This window comes from Miscanthus floridulus, chromosome 16 (genome assembly GCF_019320115.1).
Source record: "Miscanthus floridulus cultivar M001 chromosome 16, ASM1932011v1, whole genome shotgun sequence".
In the NCBI taxonomy this organism is placed as follows: Eukaryota; Viridiplantae; Streptophyta; class Magnoliopsida; order Poales; family Poaceae; genus Miscanthus; species Miscanthus floridulus.
Window position 1 is genome coordinate 44603389 of NC_089595.1, and position 17278 is coordinate 44620666.

Here is a 17278-nt window from a genome sequence, read left to right on the forward strand (position 1 = left end):
TACACGGCGGTATAACTTTCTTGATCACTCTCTTTATATTACTGCAAACTAGTTGTCAAGCTCTTTAGTGTAGCTAGTTGTGAGAGCTTGCTTGCTTGGTTGGTGTGGCTCTTTAGTTAGTCTTTGAGAGCACACTAACATAGGGTAGTGTCATAGCTATTGTGTGAATAGATACTATCAAAACTAGATTTGTGGCAGGTGGCTTGCATTTTGAGTAGGCTAGCGCAACTCTTGCTTCGCCTCATAATTATCTAACCATTTTGTTAAGTGTTGTAGAAATTTTATTAGACTATTCACCCCCCCTCTAGCCATTAGGACCTTTCTACCATAGTCTAGCAAAGTTTGTTTCATGTAAAGTATTTATGCACAACAAGCACCCATGGCAATGTATTTCGCTTCAGCGGTGGACAAAGCCACACTATTTTGCTCATTGAAGGACCAAGACACAAGTGATCTACCAAGCAAATAGCACCCTCTAGATGTGCTTTTTCTATCAACTTTACAACCGGCATAATCCGAATCGAAATAGCCAACTAATTCAAATATAGCTCCTTTGGGATATCAAAGGCCAATGCTTGGTGTGTGTTTAAGATACCTAAGAATTCTTTTAACAGCAATTAAATGAGCTTCCTTAGGATTAGCTTGAAATCTAGCACACATACACACACTAAACATAATGTTGGACCTAGATGCGGTTAAATATAACAAGCTACCAATCATAGAGTGGTAGAGAGTTTGATCAACCATGTTACCTCCCTCATTTAGGTCAAGATGTCCATTAGTTGGCATTGGTGTCTTGATTGGCTTACATTCATCCATTTTGAATCTCTTGAGAAGATCATTAGTATATTTCTCTTGAGAGATAAAAATCCCTTCTCTCATTTGCTTGACTTAAAAACCAAGAAAGAATGTAACCTCTCCAATCATAGACATCTCGAACTCCTTCGACATCAATTCACCAAACTCTTTGCAAGAATCTTCATTTGATGATCCAAAGATGATATCATCAACATATACTTGACAAATGAAGATATATCCATCAAGTTCTTGATGAATAGTATGGTGTCGACCTTCCTAATGGTGAAGCCCTTCTCAATGAGGAAATCCCGAAGACGTTCATACCAAGCTCTTAGGGCTTGCTTAAGCCCATATAGCGCCTTAGACAACCTATAAACATGATTAGGATATCTAGGGTCTTCAAACCCGAGAGGTTGATCAACATAGACTAGTTCATTTATAAAGCCATTTAAAAATACACTTTTTACATCCATTTGATATAGTTTCATTTTATGATATGATGCATATGCAAGGAGGATACGAATGGCTTCTAGTCTTGCAACCGATGTAAAGGTCTCTCCAAAATCCAACCCTTCAACTTGAGAGAACCTTTTGCAACTAGTCTTGCCTTGTTCCTCACAATGCCTTGATCATCTTGCTTGTTGCGGAACACCCACTTTGTTCCAATGACTCTTGCACCTTGTGGTCGCTCTTTAAGAGTCTAAACTTCATTGTGGACGAAGTTGTTCAACTCTTCATGCATGGTATTTATCCAATCCGGATCTTGAAGAGTTTCTTCTACCTTAGTAGGCTCAAAGCAAGAGACAAAAGAGTTATGTTCAATAAACGAAGCAAATTTTTGAGATCGAGTCATTACACCCTTTGATGGACTCCCTATGATGAGATCCTGTGGATGAGCTTGTAGTAGAGGTGAATTTCTTCTATTAACCACTTGAGAGAGAGGTTGTGGAGCATCAACATCATGTGCTTGTATCACCATTTGCTCATGGGAGATATGAGTATCTTCATTTTCTACTCTCCCATCTTTATCACCATCTTATGGCACATTTGATGAAGAAGGTGGATTAATCACTTATACATCATCTTCATCGTCTTGTGGCTTCGTGTCTCCAACCGGAATATTCTTTATGGCCTCCCTCAATGGTTCATCACCTACATCATCAAGATTCTCATGTGCTCCTTGGGAGTCGTTAGATTCATCAAATTCCACATCATATGTTTCTTCAACTAAGCCGGTGGTATAATTAAATACTCTATATGCTTTGGATTTTGATGAGTAACCAACAAAAAAACCAATATCACAACGTCTTTGAAACTTCCCCTGGTGTTGCCGCTTCTTGTAGATGGAGCATTTGCAACCAAACACCCTAAAAAAGGAGACGTCCGGCTTCTTTCTATTGAGCAACTCATAAGGTGTCTTGCTAAGAAACTTTTAAAGAAATAGACGGTTGGATGCATAGCATGTGGTGTTGATAGCTTCCGCCCATAGAGCTTCGGGTGTGTTGTATTCATCAAGCATTGTTTTTGCTAGTGTGATTAATGTCCGGTTCTTTCTCTCAACTACACAATTTTGTTAAGGAGTATATGTTGCGGAGACCTCATGCTTGATCCCAACATGAGCAAGTCTTCTATACCATAGCCACCCAAGTGTTATTTTGGTGAATAGACATGTCTTCAAACTAGCATCTTTAGAGGTGAAGTCCACTAAATATAGGTTGCTGTATCTAAATCCCTTGAATATCACTTGATCATCATCTTTCTTGGATACAACCACTTCCTTCTCGGTAAATCGGCATTGAAAGCCAAGATCACACAATTGTCTAACGGATAGCAAGTTGAAACTCAATGAAGCAACATATAGCACATTTGAGATTGAATGATCATTTGATTTTGCCACTTTGCACAATCCTTTAACTTTGCCCTTTGAATTATCTCCAAATGTGATTCTTTCTTGTCCATCTACTTCTTCATCCAGTGAGGTGAACATACAAGGATCACCAGTTATATATTGTGTGCAACCACTATTAATTACCCAATGACTTTCATCGGTCTTGTAGTTCATCTACACACAAGAGATCAAGCTTTAGGAACCCAAACTTGTTGAGGGCCTTTAACTTTCTCAACAAATGACTTTTCTACCCAAATTTTCTTAGACCTATTCTTGTTGGGAGGTCCTAAGAACATAACTTTCATCTTTTCACTAGAGTCCTTTCTAAGCATGTAATGAGCATTAAAAGCAAAGGGTCTAGCATACTTGGGCAAGGGTTGTGATGGTGGAGTTTGACACTCATGGACAAAGTGACCTTCCTGTCCATACTCAAAACATCTCTTTAGCTTTGGCTTTGACTTGTGTTGTTATTGTTGAGCTTGAGCCTTCTTCTCTTGATTTGCCAAATACCCAATGCCACTTCAATTCATCTTCATGGCAGTATTTATTAGTAGCTCACTTTGAAGATATTTACCTCTTGTGAACTTGCTCAATCCAATCTTGAGATATTCTTTTTTCAACTTGAGCTTCTTATTCTCTTCTTTGAGTGTGTCATCATTCTTCTCTTCCTTGAGTCTCTTGTTCTCTTCTTTTAGCTTCTCATTCTCAAGAATCAAATCACCATCATGATCAAGAGTTTCTAACACTATAGTGTTGGTGGTTTTGAGCTCTTCAAGATCTTTCTTGAGCTTTTCATTATCATGCTTGAGCTTGACATACTCATCATAGTTGTCAGTTTCAACCACTTGCTTGCCTTTGCCACTAGATCCTTGCTCAATGCTCTCAACAATTAAATCATCACATGATGTAGCTATATCAATCTTAAAAACATCGTTAGTAGCATCATGTGGCTCACTGGATATAAATTCTTGAGCAATAACAAGATTATCACGATTGATCTTAAGAGTTGTATATTCTTCTTTTAGCATATTGTGGCTAGTGATGAGCTCTTTATGCATCCCCTCAAGTTTATCATGTTTATCTTTAAGCCCTTTCTTAAAAGATTTGAGCTTCTTGAGTTTGGATGACATAGCTTCATTTGCTTCTCTAAGTTTAACACTAGCCTTTTCCGCTATATCACATTTAGCTAAAAGAGAATCATTCTTAGCTTCTAGCTTGTCATTCTTAGCTCTAGTCTTTCTAATGATCTTAGTATATTGATTTAGCAATTTAATAAGATCATCATATGAAGGTGATTCATATTCATCATCATCACTATCACTATCACTATCATTATTGTTAGCATGATCATCACCACTACTATCATCATCATTTGATACCTTTCGTTCACCTTTGGCCATAAGGCATAGGTGTGTAGAAGATGATGGCGATGGTGTCGGTGAAGATGATGAAGAGTCAATCACAATGGCGGCCACCTTCTTGTTATCATTATCATCATCAGATGAGCAACTTAATGAGTCAATGTCCATGAGCCAATCACCGACGATGTATGCCTTTCTATTTTTCTTCTTCTTGTGGAAGTCCTTTTTCTTGCCATCTTTCTTCTAGTATGACTTGTTTTTCTTCTTTTCATCTTCATCACTTGAGTCATCTTTCTTGCCCTTGTTCTTATTCTTGTACTTGTTTTTTTTAGGTCTTGTGCATTGATGTGCTAGATGACCATGTTCTTCATAATTGTAGCAATCCATCTCCGAGATTGGCTTCCTTCTAGTGCTAGTGAAGAACTTCGTTTTCTTTCCATCAAACTTGACGCCATTCTTGTTGAGCTTCTTTAGCATCTTGATGGTTCTTCCCACCATAAGAGCAAGATTTGTATCATCAACTTCATCATCACTTGAGCTCTCATACTCGATTCTTGCTTTGCCCTTCTCTTGGCTAGCCTTGAATGCTAAGTCTTTGCCTTTCTTCTTGGGCCTTTCTTCTTGGTAGAGGATGAGCCATCTTGTGGTGTGATATGCATATACATCTCATGAGCATTAATCTTTCCTAAAATTTGAGTCGGTGTAGCGGTGGAAAGATTACCTTGATGAAGCACGGTCACAATATGCCCATATTTATCAATGGGGAGGACACTCAAGATTTTTCTTACAACATCGGATGGTTGCATTTGAGAGTCCAAGCCCATTGATTTCCTCTACAAGAACATTTAAGCGTGAGTATATTTTATTAGCACTCTCTTTAGAAAGCATCTCAAAAGAATTAACCATTTTCATTACGAGATGATAGCGTTCCTCACGCTCGCTCTTAGTTCCCTCATGGAGCGCACAAATGTCCAACCATAGTGCATGGGCGTTCTTGTGGTTCCTCATCCGGTTAAACACATCTTTGCAAAGGCCTCTAAAGATGGTGTTTCGAGCCTTTGCATTTCATTTCTCATAGTTTACTTCATCGCCTTGAAGGTGCGTGGGATCCCGAGGTTTTGGGAATCCTTGTGAGGCGGCTCTAAGTATTCCAACATCTAGAGCTTCTAAATATGCCTCCATGCGAATTTTCCAATAAGGAAAATCATCCCCCTCAAAGATAGGAGGAGGTCCATCCCCGTGAGACATCTTTCTCTAGACGGTTAAGCCTAAATACGCGAGCACAAGACTCTGATACCAATTAAAAGGATCAAGATGACCAAGAGGGTGTGAATTGTGCTAATTCTAAAATTCTTTGCAATAATTAAACTCTATGGTTAGCCCACTTCACCCCTTGTGCCTAGAAAGTGTTTCTATTATTCTACTGCACAAAAGTTTAGCAACTTATGTTCTAATTCTACACTAGCATGACAATTCTATGAATATAAAGACAAGAATTAAATTGCTCAAAGTAAATGCATAAAGTAAAGAGAGAAGGAGGAACAAGACGATGTTTTGCCGAGGTATCGGAGAGTCGCCACTCCCCACTAGTCCTCGTTGGAACACCCGCGCAAGGGTGTAGCTCTCCCTTGATCCGCGCAAGGATCAGGTGCTCTCTATGGGTTGATTCTTCGACACTTCGTCGCGGTGAATCACCCACAACCGCTCACAACTTGAGTTGGATCATCCACAAGCTCCGCCGGATGATCAACAAACTCCCAATTACCACCAAGCCGTCTAGGTGATGGCGATCACCAAGAGTAACAAGCACGAACTCTCACTTGACCACGACAAGCCTAATGAGAAGGGTGGATGCACACTTTGCTACTCTTGCTTTCACTAATAAGGCCTCTCTCTTGGATTCTCAAATCTCAATCACCTCACTAGGACCTTACTCTTCTTGGCGCTCTCAAGGGTGTTTCTCAGCTGTTAGAATGAGCTAAAGTAATCCCTTGAGTAAATAGAGGAAGTATTTATAACCCCTCATTCAAAACAAACCGTTATGTGTCACTGCAGAGTGACCAGATGCTCCGGTCAGTTCTCCCCGCAACCAAGCAGTTAAGTTGTGACCGGACACTGACCAACGTCCGGTCAGCACTGATCGGACGCGTCCGGTCACAAAAACTGCCCTCTGGAACCTTACTGATGTTGACCGGACTCTGGAACCCAGCGTCCGGTCACTTTGCTGCTCAGCGTCCGGTCAGTAGCTGGAAGCTGACCAGCATCCGATCAGCACGTCCGATCAGGATTCTCCCTCTCTGGGACCTTACTGGAGTTGACCGGATTCTGGCACCCAGCATCTGGTCACATTTCTCTCAGCGTCCGGCCACATACAGACGACTTCACCTTGATCAAATAAACTGACCAAACTCTGCGCCAGCGTCCGGTCACACCGGAACTAGTGTCCGATCAACATTTGACCCTCCATTCACTTCCAACTCGCAATCATATGTAAATGAAGTTCGCTCCAATTGATCTAAGGGCTATTTAGGAGCTAACTAGTGCTAGATTTGACAAGTATGCACCACACCTAATCCACTAGACTCACCTAGGTCAAGCTACCCGTCCATACCCCCCTTAATAGTACGGCCAAAGAAAAAACAAAGTCCTAAACTACTCTAAGTGTCTCTTTAATACCAAACGACACTTAGAACTAGTCCATCCTTAACCTTGTCGTCCATCCTTTGAAAACCGAAACGATTTCCATTGTAGGGGCATGACAACCATGATTGCCCAATCAATTTTCATTATCATGACCTAACTTAATTGCATCTGCAAAACACACGTTAGTCACAGTAATCACGTATTGTCATTAATCACCGAAACCCAACTAGGGGCCTAGATGCTTTCATAAATAAAATCGAATAAAACTCACGGAATCACCGACAGGCAAATAATCACCGCATAAAGACACTAGAAGGCAAGTAAATAAAATAGAATAAAACTGAAAGAGAATTATGGGAAGAGAAAGAAATTTATTGGAATATCACTACACAATGATCATGATCGTGATCCAAATCTTGTTCGTCATCCTTCGCGTTGCGTGTTGACAATAAATACTTTTTTCCCAAAAAATAATTGTTGTCATGCCTCATGTGGGCTAGGATATTGTAAGTCCGAGTATACATGTTTTAGGCAAGGCAGAGCATGGATAAATTCAATTCGATGCCTAGCAATAAATTTTCAGCCTTTGAGGTAACTGATGTTTGTCGTAACTTTCAGACAACAAGCTCCAAGCCTAGCTTTTATTTCAGATTCATTACGACAATGAATGTGTTTCTACTTGATTTTGACTTGGCTAACAAACATCTCATTCAATTTATGTTGCACCCATTGCAATGCACGGACACTCATCTAGTGTTGAGAAAAATCGTGAGCGAGGTGTCATCTGTAACATCCCGGCCCAGGGCTTAACAGGATTAATAGGATACTCATACCAACAAGTTGCAACTTTTTTTCCGGAAGCCCATCTCTAAAGAACTTTGAGGTTAAGCGTGCTTGGTCTAGAGCAATTTCAGGATGGGTGACCGACTGGGAAATCCTTCCCGGGTGCACATGAGTGAGGACAAAGTGCGCAGAAAAGACTTGTGTGGGTCTATGAGGGCAGTCTATGTCCTAAAAAAACTGCCAGATGTAAGCGGGCTCGGCATTGTAGTGGCGGGACGTTACAGAATAGTATCAGAGCCGACTCTCGTGGTTTCACGGGCGCGTGTGTCGTAGTTGCGCAGGCATGGTGCGCATGGCTGGTGTGGACCTAGAGTGGTCACCCAGCATGGCAAATGCGCTGGCACTGGACACACGGACGTAGCCAAGAGGGGACGTTCCTGGCTTGGGATTGACCGACGAGGACGTCGGTCTCTTAAGGGGGTGAGGATGTAACATCCCGGCCCAGGGCTTAACAGGATTAATAGGATACTCATACCAACAAGTTGCAACTTCTTTTCCGGAAGCCCATCTCTAAAGAACTCTGAGGTTAAGCGTGCTTGGTCTAGAGCAATTTCAGGATGGGTGACCGACTGAGAAATCCTTCCCGGGTGCGCATGAGTGAGGACAAAGTGCGCAGAAAAGACTTGTGTTGGTCTGTGAGGACAGTCTATGTCCTAGAAAAACTGCCAGATGTAAGCGGGCTCGGCCTTGTAGAGGCGGGACGTTACATCATCGGCAATGGAAAACATGCATGTTTCATATCTTGCTGCCGTCCTTCTCTCGTGGATCCACGTGTCAATCAAAATGGGTAGAAAATTTTTTAGGTAATGAATGATTTCCATTTCCTACGCTCCTTTATAGCATAGATAGACTAGTAAGATACTACGAAAAGAGCGAGTTCCCTTGACCCTTGTGCAGTTGTGCGGTTGTGCCTATTTGTTATGCCACTATAGCTGAAGCAGAGGTCAGAAGTGAAAGCATGAACACGGCAGCTAAAGTAGCAGAGCAAATCTAGCAAACATACACTATATATGCATGTACAGTTGGCAAGGTCTAGCAACTCCTAATCAAAGAAAGAAACACAGCAAACATGATCATGGTTCAAAAATAAAAGAGACGAAGATCAGAAGTAAGGACAACATAAGCATACCAGTAACCCAGCAATTTAGTCTTCTAGAGTGGCGGGTAATATTTCATATTGAATCCTCTCCACTAATCCATGCAACAGTATTTCTGTCTCTACATACCACACTCCAATTTTCATCACACTCATAACAGTCTAGACAAATCTTAATGGCTTGACTTTTCGGGTGCCTGCTGATGGCGTCTCTCCATGCAGATTCTATTTTGGACCCCTGATCGCATTTGGCATGTATAACCAAGCGCAAGGAGATCTTTTCAAGGCTAGCAAGGTGCTCGATGCCACTAACTAGACTGCCCTCTTGCAGTTGGATCGCACCTCGTCCACGACCATCAAGATGTATGTACAGTCTCAGTAGCAGTGGCATTGCTGCTGGCTCAAACTCGAGGCATGACAGATCACAAGAAAAACGGAAATGCTTCAGGCTAGGGAATGTGTTTCGATGGATAATGATATTTTTCTCTGTTGTTATAGCTATTAACCTGAGGTGGATGAGGCAGGGCAACTGCGCAAGAGACTGGATGTCATCACTCCGAAGCTCCTGGACTTCTAGATACAAATCGGCCAACCTGTCAGCATGCGCAATCCAGTCTAGAACCTTGGGTATTGAGCAGAACAACTGAAGCCTCTGCAGATGCCGTGGACATGCCAAGCAACTACTCCAGAATTCTGCTGAGGGGGCACTGTCACCAGACCAAACCACAAACTCCAGATAGCGGAGGTTGCTGTTCCCAAGCTTGTCAATAGAGGCAGCCAGGATTGTCTCATGATTATTTTCTACCCCACCTGGCCTAGAGTAACCATATATCACCGAAAGATTCCTAAGATTGGTCAACTCACCGAGATCTCTGATGCACTCTATGGAATTAGTCCCAATGTCAAAAAAGGATAGGTCACGTAGGTTGCACAGCTTGCTAAGACCGTTTTTGAACGCTACCCGTCCTGGCAAACTAAGATACCTTAGAGATGTCAAGGAACTAAAATCCGATAGTTGTTGATCAAGATAGAACCTAGACTGGGACATATCTAAGGTCATCAAATGCTTTAGTTTGCCAAATTTCTTTGGCAGCTCAACACGAAAGTTCCGGACCCTTAGATACCTCAGCAGAAAAAGGTGATTTATAGCAGACAGATCAATACACATAGGCTCCATAGAAAAGCTATGTTCCATGCCCAAGACTCTCAACAGCCCAAACCTCAAAAGTGGAGGCATACACTTAGCCGCAGGGAAGGAAATATATGACCGAACTTGTGATGCACTCATACTCTCGACTGTCAGGGCCATGTCTCTGTCATGGAATCGATGGCTGATCCGGCGAACTTGTGATGCTCCATTTATGTGAAACTTATCAATTATAGCGATGAAATTTTCGTCTTTGCACTTTGATACAATAAGCTCAAGCATTAGGTCATGAACTTGACATTTCCACACATTACCAAAGTCATCTTCATCGAAGCAAGGTTGGATCATACTTCTATTGATGAGTTCATTGAAACAGTTCTCAGCAGCTTCCTCCAGATCTAAACCATGCTTTTCCATAACAAATCCTTCAGCTATCCATTTTCTCAGCAAATCTTCCTTGGGGATTTCAAAGTCTTCGGGATACGTACCAAGATATAGCAAGCATGTCTTGTGCTCATGGGACAGGTCATTGTAGCTAAGACTTAGCACATGCCTCAACCATTCCAGTGTAGGATTTGTGCCCAACTCAGAACCCAACGAATTATGTATTTTCTCCCATATCTCGACGTGCATGTGGTTAGCCAAAAGGCTGGAAATGCTAGTAATTGCCAACGGTACCCCTTTACATTTGCTTAACATGTCATCTGAAATCTCTCTGAATTGCTCAGGACAGTTATCTTCTATGTCAAATAGTCGTTTGAAAAACAACCTTCTTGAGTGAATCTTATTAAGGGGTTGCATCTGGTATACATGGCCTTGACTTGGAAAGCAGCAGGCTGCACCAACGTCTTGAATACGTGTGGTAGTTATCACTCTGCTGCCATTATTATTTTCCACAAAAGCGCACCCAATACTGCGCCAATCTTTGATGCTCCATAGGTCATCAATTATGACGAAGTACCTGCAAAGTAAGTAACTTTTAAGTCAGTTCCAATTGCAACACAATATGACAAAATAAATGAGTAATATGTCACTTAAATAAGAAGGAACCTTATGTTTTTGCCATTGCTTGAACATCATTCTAATATTTTCTATTAGCTGAGCACAAAAATCAATACGAGGGACGATTGATCAAAATAGCAGGTCACAGGACCAAATAACTTCTATAACTCAATATAAGTGATGCCAGTTTTTCCTTTTTCTTTTGAAGGGAATACAGTAGGGGTTTCCCCTACCGTGGCATTTTTTCCTTGACACAAGACACGTCACTAATTACTTATCTAAAGTGATGAGCAAACGATCGTCACTTTTCAGTGTCACAACTAGTGACGGGACACAATTATTGATTAATTGTCAGTCTAGACGGTAATGGTACATGCTTTTATAGCCCATCACTTATGACTAGTTAAAAGGTGATGGATGGTGGATGTTGTAAGATAATGTGCTGCCCTTGATTGGTCTTTTGCTGAAGCAGGGGTTGTGGTCAGCTCTTGATGTACCTTTTGGACTAGTAGAAGTATGGCAATATATAGGCCAATATGATGTGGCATACATCAGCCATGTAGGGAGAGGTCAGCCATACTCTAGCGTACCTTGTAGAGGTATTAAATCATGTATATATACTAGACAATGCAATAGAAGCAACTCTGTTCAGAGTTCAACACTTTCAGAGTTTCAGCACAGGTGTTTTGTGCTGGCTGTGTGCTCTGTTCTCATCTCTTCTTCTACCTCTAGCCGTGAGTGAGAGTGTGGGGGTGTTGGTGAGCTAATCACTCACTTGTGCAAGGAGATCGAGGGCCAACAGATGCCGTCTATCACTTATGCTTTTTGTAAGATTACATTTGCTAATGCTAACAAAATAAAAAATATATATATCGTGGTGATGTTAACTCATCATATTTAATTGCAAATACATATATAAATCTGAAATATGTAGAATGTGAAGTTGGGATATACAAGACAAGGCATCCAAATATAAGTGTTTAGACAACACTACTCCACAATGTGCAAAATCCTTAAATTTCTTCAAAGAATTAACAAACAAAACCTAGATATGTTTTTTGTGCGCAGTAAATTCATGTGAAAACTTAAAACTCATCATAAATTTTTAATGTACAGAATCATGCTTGGTAATTTTTAAAATGAATTAAATGTATTTGCTCAAAGAATAAACGAGATAGCTATTGATAAGCTTCAGAAAATAACTTGGCAAGTTTACATATTGCTACTATTAGATGACAAAGGAAAAATGTAGATATTTAAGACAGGCGATTACAAACAGAACATTAAAAAGTCTACAAATAAATATATTACAATAAATTCTAGATGAACATATACCTCTTATTTTTTAGCGTTGCTCTAAGGATCTCGATAAGCTTTTGGACATCATTTTCCATTTCTGTGCCACGATATCCAACTCTGGACAGTATGTCCTTAAAAATCTTTGGCATGTGAGGAGTTCTAGAGACTGAAACGAACGCTGTGCATTCAAACTCATTCTTGAGTTTAGAGTACACTTGGTTAGCAAGTGTTGTCTTGCCGAGGCCACCAAAACCCACGATGGACAGCACTTTAAGTTGTCCAGAATGACTGCCACCTTCTCCCATCAACAGTTTAGAGATTTCCTCCCGTGGACCATCAATACCCACAAGCCTTTTTGCATCCTCAAACAATGCAGGAAGCCTTGGGTCAACTTCCACCACCACTCTAGATGTTGAGATAGATTCATCAATCCTGTATCTATCTCGTATTTTACTCTGCTCCTCAACACGAGTTTTGATGTCCTGAATCATGTTTGCAAGCTGATAGTGCATTCGCAGCTCCCTAACCTTGCCTACAATCTTGTGAAATAAGCCATCCTTGTCATCTCCTTGGCCAAGCCCAAGCTTGTGCATGAAGATATCGATGCAGTCCTCGATATCGTAGGCCATCTCGCGAACTTTGTCCCTCCACACCTTTGTTTGGACATCAAGCTTCTCCATGCCCGACAGCTTCTCAAGTGCTGCATTCATATCAGTCAACTCACGGCAGAGGAACTCAATATCCCTTCGGACCCCCTTGCGTTGCATGTACTGTTCAGTGAGCAGCTCCGATAGCTTGGAGAGGAGTGAGCTCAACACCCCTGTGGCAGCGCTCACCGCCATGCCCGCCATCTCAACCTCCTAGCTCCCCTCTCTGGCAAATACAATGGTGTTAATTATGGGAGGAGAATACCCAGAACAATATTAATCAGTGCTGTAAGGCAGCTAGTACCGCAACAGGATTGCTGCAGCTCAATCACCACGGCTTCGGCAACACGGTGGACAATGGCTCAGCTCCGTGACAACGGCACGGACGCCGGCACCACCAAATCAAGAATCAACCAAGAATGGAGCGGGAGCAATAGGATTGGACTGCTCTTGGTACCATCTTGAAGAATAATCTCTTGATTTGGAGGAATTTTGGTGTTGGGGTTAGAGAAGAGAAGCCATGAAGGTGGGGAATTTCTGGAGAGCTCTTCCCGTGTTCTGCTTCTGTTCACTTTCTTGTGTCTCCATCAGTACCTTTTGCATTAGTAGTTGGGGTAATTTCTGGCGCTCTTCCTGGATCCTTCTTCTGTTGACTTTGTCATCTCTACTACCGTTTACATTCTAGTCACTTGCTTAGAGCATTTTCAAGAATTTGCTATATCAACTTGCCATCCATATAATTTTGATAAAATAAGAAAAAATAGCCTCCAACAGTTTGGCAAAACAATTTGACATCAATAGTAACTTGGCAAATCTTCCCTCCGCACGTGCAAATATACGCGCGCGTATACGGCTTGGCATCCGGGGCTCTTCGTTTCTTAGCGGGGCTCTTCGTTCACTTAGCGGGCCTCTTCGTTTTGTTAACGAGTTTTTTTATTTTACTAAGTCAAAAATACCAAACTCTTGGAGATAGATTGTTTTTTTACTTGACATATAATTTTGGGAGTTAACAAATTACAAGATTTACCAAGTAAAATTTGACAAACTCTTGAAGATGCTCTTACATAATCTCAATTAGAACACGCCAACAGTATAGAAATCAGGGGTACGGTTAGTCTGCTGTTGACGGCGTCCCGTGTGGACGTGGCGGACCTTTCCCCTTCTTTTGCGCTGCTCCTGACGGCGATGGCCATGACTGCGGCGGCATGCCTTCGTTGTTGGTGCCGCTGCGTCTCCTGTGGTTGTGGTCTCTGGCGTCCGGGAAGGCGGCAACGGCGTAGCGAGCCATATCCTCGGCGGGGGTGGGCATATCCGGTGATCCGACGCCCGGATCTACCCATTTCGGCCAGATCACATCGGCGACAGCTGCAGTGGAGGAGAGGATGCTCATTGGCGGCGCAGGGAAGAAGTTGAGGCTGAGATGGACGACGGGTGCATCCGCGCGAATCTGGCGGCGTGCGGCGGGAGTTGCTGCTTCTGGCGGTGGCGTGCCTCCAACTCCAAAGTGGGGGAGGTTGCTTGCGGTTATACGGCAGCTATGGAGGAGGCTGCAGCACGTCGACGGGTGCTAGTGGAGCGACTTGAAGAGGCCGACGGTGGTGGTGGTGCGGCGCGTCGGCGTACCCGCGTGGTACGGCTTCGAGGAACTGCGGTGCGGCTGGGGGGCTTTGTTGGCACTTGGCAGCCCCTGCGATGGGCGACGCGCGTGCGGTGGCATGGCGTCTACTCCGTGGCGGCAGAAGGTGGCCAGAAAAAAAGGCGTTTGGCGCAGCGTTTAGGCTCGAAACAACATCGTACCGCCCAAGAAAATTCAATCAAATTTTAATGTTTAATCTAGTCTAGTGTTCAAACAAACCTACAAGTTCTTCATTAACCTTAAATAAAAATAAAAAATTACAAACTTACCAAACTTCATCCGGACGATGCCAACACAGGGAGCGAACGAGCGCCTAGCACGTCTGGCTCGCGGGGGAGCGCACCAGTAGTGGTCCCGCGCCGTCCCGGACGTCGCCCATGCCACTAGCCACTCGCGTATCCCATGTGCAACACCCAATCTATTTTTGAAACATCTAGATGCAACAGTGGCAATATACAAAAGAAGACAGATGAAACACTTGAAACAAATGTGTGAAACACTTGTGAAAACACCTAAAAAAACCATTATACACATATGCAACATCCGAATGAAACACTCGTAAACATACGTATAAAACATCTGAAAACAATTGGAACATATGCTTGCATCATGCATGTATATACAACATCTAGATTTATTTTTGCAACATCTAGACAAACACACTTGCAACATTCGTCTGGAACAGATGAAACATTTGGAACATATACTTAACATACGTGTATAGCCATTACAACATCTGCAACATCCCGATCTACTTTTGCAACATCGATGTACAACACTTGCAAATACCTCGGAAACATCAGAAACATTTGAAACATACTATTGCAACAAGTGCTTTTAGCGTAGTATCTACTTGTCGCTTGGACGAATTGAGGCTCATCGACGTAGAAGCTCAACGCCGGCACAGAGCTCGAAGCCATGAAGTGGCACGGATGTCGCCGGTGTGGAGCTTATCAGCGGCACGGACCTCGGCAGGGGCAGAGACAGGTGGATAGAGTCCGAGAGCGAGCTGACGAGCGCGTAGGGTGCCAAGATCGCCGTGCGCGACACGAGCGAGCACCGGGGACACGAGCGGGGCCAGCGCGGACAAGGACAGGATCCGTCTCACGAGGAGAGCAGGCGTGGGCGAGTGTAGGGTCTGTCCGTCCGGACGCCCTACAAGTAGTGTTTCTCATAATCAATTGGTTTTCTCTTCGTTCCGGCAGCGCCGTGGCTAGGGTACCGTTTAGATGGCAAAATTTTTGGTGAAATGTAACTGTAGCACTTTTGTTGTTATTTGGCAATTAGTGTCCAATCACAGTCTAATTAGGTTTAAAAGATTCGTCTCGTGAATTTCGTCTAAACTATATAATTAGTTTTATTTTTTATTTATATTTAATGCTTCATGCATGCGTCCAAAGATTCAATGTGACGAAAAATCTTAAAAAATTTGACATTTTAAAGTGAAACTAAACAGGACCTACCCGTTCCGCTATGCTATGGACGTCGCCACTGGCGCTACCGATGAAGCAGCGCGTCAGCCGTCAAGGTGCAAGCTATCGATGCACCTATCGAAATATATGCAGGCAGTATTGTATTATAACCCAAAAGTTCTTTGGAATTAGGCCAGACAAACCTTCGAACTTAGGCAAGTTTGGTATGACGTCAATGAACCAGGGAAAAAACTAAGCATTTAGCAAAAGTATGTATGCCACATGGACATAAAGATAGCCAGCATGTGGCGCTGAATAATGAAGCTTGTACAGAAGTGTTTTCTCAACAAATATTTAACTTGGCTGGCTCCATATTTCTTCGACCTGGGTCCCATTGACCAACGAAAAATCAATTGCAGAATAAAAGAGGGCACCTAGGATATTGAAGACAGCAGATGTTCGTTTGAGAACATACAGAAAGGGAGCAAGCATACTACACAAGTGACTACCGTCGTTTGGAAATACAGAGGTAGTGTTATCATAAAGAACTATTGAAGCAATGGGACAGAAATAGTCTCAATCTATTTGAGCATTGCGCTTCTGCAGATCAGCCATCATTTTATTTTGCAGGAGGTAATCTAGTTGTGCCATGGAAGACAGAGAAACCAAGTGCCAACTGGGAGAGTAGGCGATATGCAACATACACGGTCCTAGTTAGTATAGTACTGGACAATCCCAACCATACACTTTGTGAAAATTATACATATTGTACTGCCAACAATCGGACAATTGGTAATGCAAGGCTCTGTACACTAGGGCCACTTATATTGTGAGAAAAAATTAATAACCTCCTGAAGAAATTTGATTTTGACAAAAGCAAAAATAGCTTAGTTTCAGGGCTCTAGAGAAGCTATATACATTTTCAGAGTGTAAATAGATGACAGATACGCCCCGTGAACATAACGATTCCCCTTATTTCAAGTGCCTTGATGATGATCAAACTTCTAAAGTCATAGCAGCATTTTAGGTAGCCCTAGTCATAAGGTTTTATGACGAAAAAATCTACAGGTAACGGTTTGTAGCAACGGGATAAATTTTTTTATAGGGGCGGCTGGTGATGGAGCCGCCTCTACAGTGGCGTGCTCGGGAGCCACGAGACCAGCCGCCTCTATAAATGGAACAGCAGGGACGGCTGGTGATACGAGCCGCCCCTAAAAATGGATCAGATTTATAGGGGCGGCTCACTCACCAGCCGCCTCCGGTATTGCTATTTGTAGGGGCGGCTGGTGATTGAGCCGCCCCTACAAATATCCACGTATAAATACTTGTGATTTGTAGGGGCCGCTCAATCACCAGCCGTCTCTACAAATGACCCATATATAAAGCAAGCTGCAGCACCTTCTTTCTTCTCGGGTCACTCACTCCAACCCGTGAAACAAAGGTGGGAAGCCTTGGACACCTCCCAAAAATTGCTCTACTAAGGGGAAGGTTTTGGTCTCAAATCCT

The 17278-nt window shown here is 42.7% G+C and overlaps 1 protein-coding gene across 2 annotated transcripts; it reads right to left on the reverse strand.

Moving 5' to 3' along the window:
- Positions 1–8655: 8655 nt before the first annotated feature.
- Positions 8656–13272, reverse strand: LOC136513049 (disease resistance protein RGA5-like). Of its 2 annotated transcripts, XM_066507050.1 has the most exons (4): positions 13029–13272; positions 12114–12950; positions 9136–10737; positions 8854–9022 (listed from the first exon to the last, which is right to left on the reverse strand). In XM_066507050.1, the coding sequence occupies exons 2-4, from the start codon at positions 12926–12928 to the stop codon at positions 8986–8988; spliced, it is 2454 nt and encodes an 817-aa protein (XP_066363147.1). In that variant the 5' UTR covers positions 12929–12950; positions 13029–13272; the 3' UTR covers positions 8854–8985. The 2 variants fall into 2 exon arrangements, with proteins under 2 accessions (XP_066363146.1, XP_066363147.1); XM_066507049.1 differs by having other exon boundaries at positions 8656–10737.
- Positions 13273–17278: the final 4006 nt, after the last annotated feature.

What these genes read in the sequence shown, in the direction of transcription:
- LOC136513049 (XM_066507049.1), bottom strand. Translation starts at nt 12,928, where the DNA reads ATGGCGGGCATGGCGGTGAGCGCTGCCACAGGGGTGTTGAGCTCACTC. An exon ending in GCAACGCTAAAAAATAAGAG is followed by an intron (nt 10,738 to 12,113) that starts GTATATGTTCAT and finishes CTTACTTTGCAG; the next exon opens with GTACTTCGTCATAATTGATG.